The 5659-nt window shown below is 43.2% G+C and overlaps 1 protein-coding gene across 1 annotated transcript in view; it reads left to right on the forward strand.

Annotated features, from left to right (window-relative positions):
• The window catches only part of LOC103363358 (carcinoembryonic antigen-related cell adhesion molecule 1-like), a gene marked incomplete at its 3' end in the record, with an annotated part of 42116 nt that overhangs the window by 32692 nt on the left and 3765 nt on the right, over positions 1-5659 (forward strand). The window contains exons 2-4 of the mRNA XM_008290089.1: positions 2854-3180; positions 4055-4333; positions 4689-4955. Coding sequence (XP_008288311.1) covers positions 2854-3180; positions 4055-4333; positions 4689-4955 — 873 coding nt within the window. The remainder of the gene's footprint in view (positions 1-2853; positions 3181-4054; positions 4334-4688; positions 4956-5659) is intronic.

Consider the following 5659-nt stretch of genomic DNA (forward strand, 5'->3'; position numbering starts at 1 on the left):
AGGAGGGTGGGTGGAGCACCAGAAGTGAGAACGAACCAGTGGGAAGAGCAGAGTGGTATGAACAGAGGTATGACAGGAAGTGGTGTGGTTTAGGTGTGTTCCTGCTCCTGAACCTCAGCTAAAGATTTGATCTCTATTAACTTTAAATTAACTTGACTTATTTTGCTGTTTCAAATACACTGAAAACAGAACTCAGATATTAATGATCATAGCCCTCAGCTGTCTCTGCACAGAAGAGGTTAGAATTGAAAGATGTTATAGATGCATCACTTGTGCATCACTGGGTCAGCAGTTCTCCTCCCCAGCTGTACACAGCCTGGGCGAATTCCTGCCTCCCTTCTCTGAGGCATCGGATGGTTTGCCAGAACTTCTTTGAGGCCGACCCAAAGTCCTTGTCCATAGCCTCCCTGAACTCCTCCCACACCCGAGTTTTAGCTTCCACGACCGCAGCAGCTGCAGCCCTTTTGGCCAGCCAGTACCTGTCTGCTGCTTCAGGAGACCCCCGAACCAACCAGGCCTGAAAGGTCTCCTTCTTCAGCCTCACCGTCGGTGTTCACCAGTGGGTTTTGGGATTGCTGCCACAACAGGCACCAGTGACCTTCTGGCCACAGCTCCTAACAGCTGCTTCTGCAATGGAGGCTTTGAACATGGCCCACTCTGACTCCATGCCCCCAACCTCCCCTGGGATGCAGGAGAAACCCCATGGACAGGGGCCTCTGCCAGAAGTTCCTAGTTCACCCTCACTATGTGTGTGGGTTTACCAGGTCTGTCCAGCAGTCTTCCCCGCCATCAGATCCAACTCACCACCAGGTGGGGATCAGTTGGCAGCTCTGCTCCTCTCTTCACCTGAGTGTCCAAAACATACGGCTGCAGGTCTGATGATACAACTACAAAGTTGATCGTCGACCTTTGGCCTAAAGTACTCTGGTACCAGGTACACTTATGAGCAACCTTATGTTTGAACATGGTGTTTGTTATGGCCAATCCATGGCTAGCACAGAAGTCCAATAACAGAACACCACTTGGGTTCAGATCGGGCAGGCTGTTCCTCCCAATCACGCCCCTCCATGTTTCAAAGTCATTGCCCACATGAGCATTGAAGGCCCCTAGGAGAAATATGGAGTCCCCTTCCAGGACAAAACCCAGAGACTCCAAGAAGGCCAGATAGTCTGAACTGCCGTTTGGTGCATAAGCACAAACGACAGTTTTACACTCTGCAACACACAGTGGCAGAGAGGTGACCCTCTCACTCTCCGGGGAGAACTCCAACAAGGTGGTGCTCAGTCGGGGGCTTGTGAGTATCCCCACACCTGCCCAGCACCTCTCACCGGGGGCAACTCCAGAAAAGGAGAGAGTCCAGTCCCTCTCCAGGAGTTTGGTTCAGCAGCCCTTGCTGTGCGTGGAGGTTAACCCAGCTATATCTAGCCGGTAGTGCTCCACTTGCCACAACAGCTCAAGCAGAAGCTGAAGCTTAACTTGGGTTTGTTCACTGAAACACACACAGCAGCCTCCCACCACAACAACACAAAGCACAACATTAGTTTGGTTTGATTCAATGCATCACAACAAACTGAGGCCTTGTTGAATGTTTTCAATTTGCAAAGTTTATGGATTGCAAAATACTGACGGGTTGATGTTAATACTTTCTCATGTTTAATACAGCAACACTCTGTCTTGTCTGTGCGTAGTCGGAAAAATAAAGACAGTGACATTGTTCTGGTATATTTCTCAGTCATTTTTTTCACCACACAAATAGATTCAAGCTGCATCACATTGTACTGTATTAAAATGTATCGTTAGTGAATCGTATCGTAACCCATGTATCTAGATTCGTATCGGATCGTCTCTCAAGGTAGACATGCACACCCCAACTAAATTTGTAACTTTGGTCACAGTAGACAGCTGTCAGCTCCCAACCAACTGTGCTCTACCTGTCCAGCTCCAAATGTTAATTAATGAACACAGGGGAACTATGAGAGACTAAATGTTGTTGATCGCCAAAGTTGGTGGAGACCAAAACAGAGCAAAAATGACAGTGTATGTTGGAAATGTTGCTCAGAACAGTTTGTACTGGATGTGGAGCCTAAATCGGTACTTTTTGCTAACAAGTCGACCAGCATAAACTATGATTATATGTCAGTGCCATGTTTACCTACACACTATTCTCAACTTTTCTTTCTATGTTATTCATTTATTTAGATTTTATCACTTATTTAGCCTTCAGTTCTGCAGTTACTTTTGTTGTGATTGTCATATTTTTCATCATCTATTTTGTGCCTAACAGAGAAAATATTGGATTCTTCTGTCAAACCATCAATAAATCTGACGGTCGAGGGGACGTCTGTCAACTTAACCTGTGAGGCCTGTGGCTCCATCTTCACCAGGACATGGAAGAAGGACGGCTCAGATCTGGTCCTGGATGACANCTGTAAAATATTTGGATGAAATTCTGAATGATTTTCTGTGCTCAGATAACGTGTCTCAGGATTGTGGTGAAGCCTGTAATATAAAGAGAATGTACAGAGAATAAATGAGCACATCGTACTGTAGGTACATGCTTCATAGCAAAGACATTCAAAACTGAATTAAAGAACTGACCACACAGCTGCAACTTAATTATTTAGAAGAGAAGTGAAAGGATCATGAGTGCAGAGTATGTTTGAGCCTTTGACAGCCTGATCAAATGACTTTAACCACTACTTCAATTCTACTCCGTTGTTTCTTCTTCTTGCAGACAAGAGACATTTGCACTAGTCAGTTATAGAAAAGTTGAAACTTACAACAGATTTTTTAGAAGAACTAACTGGTGCTGTTTTGTCACCAAGAAATCATGTCCAAAACTGTGTCCTCCAGGTTTAACTGAAGGCTTTGGTGTGCTGCCGGATGGTCCTCTGAATGCAGCTGTTGACGGAACATTTATGTTCACTACATCACTGAGTCCAACACAAACACCGTTTGTATCTGTGGTCTGGAGTTTTGAAGTGATAAATAATATAATTTCCTCACATGCTGCCTCAAACTCAAGTCCACCAGAATATAAAGACAGGATCACCCTGTTCCCGTCTACTGGATCTCTGGAGCTCAGGAGCCTGACTACAGCTGACAGTGGAGAGTACAGTGTTAACATTATACCAGCTGGTGAAGCCACTTTGGTTGGGCAAACCACACTGAATGTATATGGTGAGTAAGTGTTGATTTTCAGATGCAAAGAATTCATTTTTCCTTTTCAAAATTATAAAACCTCCATTTGAAGAAAAAAAAATCAACAAACAAACAATAGTTACATAATACTATTATGATATAATACTTAGACATATTTTATTGAAGTTTATTTGGGACTTTATATGTTGTCCTCTGTAAAATTATACCATAGAAATTATGAGTGCTGTTTTCCAGTCTCAGGAATAAAATGTCTTACAAATTCTACATCATGTCTGAAATATAAATGGTTTCATTTGGCTGCATGTAATAGATCTGCCATGTTATTGCTGTTATTAGCTGCACCTGTAATAATGCAACAGTCTTTGAACAAATCCTGCTCTTACAGATTTATTCCATTTTACTGATTGTCAGATTGTATGAGAAAGCTGTTTAAAAACTCCTTCACCAAACATTCTGTAGTGGTATTAAACTACGTTAGCTCTCCAGTTAGAGTCGACACCACCACAGAGAAGAGACTGAGAATCTAATATAGTTAAATTATTGCCTCTCAAACATGGTGTGAAGAACAACTGGAAGTAACTTTAGATTTTTTTATACACAAACTCTGTTGAGTCACTTCAAGTGACAACTGGAGAGTAGACACATGACAGCACTGCAGTAATTAAAGTTAGTTAGTTATGACCAGTGTTGTACAAAGGCTAGTTTCAGGATTTTAATTGCTCTTATTTTATTTGTTCTATGGATCATTGTCATGAAACCTTTTTAGACTCAGTAGAAGCAAATTCTAATATTGAACTTTTTGAAATGGAATTCCTTTCTGATCATTGTGGTGTTTGTCTGCTTGTTTGTGAAATGATGAAAAGTGTAAAACCATTTTGTTTTTCACCCACAGAGCCAGTCTCCAATGTAACAGTAGATCCCAAAAGTGCAGACTTGGTTGAATTCAAGGATTCTGTCAATCTGTCCTGCACCTCCTTTGGATCCCCCACCTCTTTCCTCTGGCTGAACGACACCTCTGAGGTTACAGCCAGTGACAGAGTTCAGTTCACTGATGGAGGATCCGTGATGACGATAGTCAACGTGACTCGCTTTGATCAGCAACAGTTCAGGTGTCGTGCGTCCAATCCTGCTAGTCATGCCACCAGTGAGCCTGTACCCATCTCTGTCAGCTGTGAGTTATTGATCTACATGCTCAGTGTCTGACATCTGCATGCAAACATCAGAGATAGTTTAGATTATTCACAGAACTGAATGAAAATGTTAAACCTTTTTCTTTTTTTTCTCTGAACATGTTTGGATTTAGTACAACCCCATCAGAAACTATATCATTCAAATGAATTGCTGCTTAGCACTATATATATATATATATTTTAACATTGTACAGTTTTTTTTGTGCACTGTTTTTCTGGTGACTTGTTGTACAGTGATGTATTCGTGTATACTGGACAGGTTCAGACTTCACATATGTCATATGCAATTTAGTTTTTCCAGCTACTAACATGACTTATTTTTGTTGTTTCCTCCAGTTGGCCCAGAAAATACCAACTTGATGCTCTCATCACCACAAGAATACTTTGCAGAAGGGTCAAACATCCGCCTGGTCTGCTCAGCTGTCTCCAGACCTGATGCCCTGTTTAAGTGGTTTCTGAATGGAAACCTGCTCACTGATACTGGGCCAGAGCTCACACTCACCAACATTCAATTGAGTCAGAGTGGAAACTACAGCTGTCAGGCATCTAACAGCAAAACTCTGAGACATCAAACATCTCAGCCTTCAGCCATAACTGTACTGGGTGAGTTCAAATGAAGGGAAATTCACGAGCTAGGACCTCACCAATAAACTGAAGCTTGATTGTTTGTTGGATGCAAATGAGCGTTGTGTTGGTGATGACTTCAACGAGCTGATGCGTTGTGGTGAAAGGCTTAGTCAGGGATCAGCAGCCGGCTTATGGTGCATAAGCACAAACGACAGTCAGAGTTTTCCCCTCTGCAACACACAGTGGCAGAGAGGCGACCCTCTCGCTCTCCGGGGAGAACTCCAACAAGGTGGTGCTCAGCCGGGGGCTTGTGAGTATCCCCACACCTGCCCGGCACCTCTCACCGGGAGCAACTCCAGAAAAGGAGAGAGTCCTGTCCCTCTCCAGGAGTTTGGTTCCGCAGCCCTTGCTGTGCGTGGAGGTTAACCCAGCTATATCTAGCCGGTAGTGCTCCACCTGCCACAACAGCTCAAGCAGAAGCTGAAGCTTAACTTGGGTTTGTTCACTGAAACACACACAGCAGCCTCCCACCACAACAACACAAAGAACAACATTAGTTTGGTTTGATTAAATGCATCACAACAAACTGAGGCCTTGTTGAATGTTTTCAGTTTGCAAAGTTTATGGATTGCAAAATACTGACGGGGTTAATGTTAATACTTTCTCATATTTAATGCAGCAACACTCTGTCTTGTCTGTGTGTAGTCGGAAAAATAAAGACAGTGACATTGTTCTGGTAT

The sequence above is a fragment of the Stegastes partitus genome, unplaced genomic scaffold, assembly GCF_000690725.1.
Source record: "Stegastes partitus isolate 25-593 unplaced genomic scaffold, Stegastes_partitus-1.0.2 Scaffold654, whole genome shotgun sequence".
Taxonomy (NCBI): domain Eukaryota; kingdom Metazoa; phylum Chordata; class Actinopteri; family Pomacentridae; genus Stegastes; species Stegastes partitus.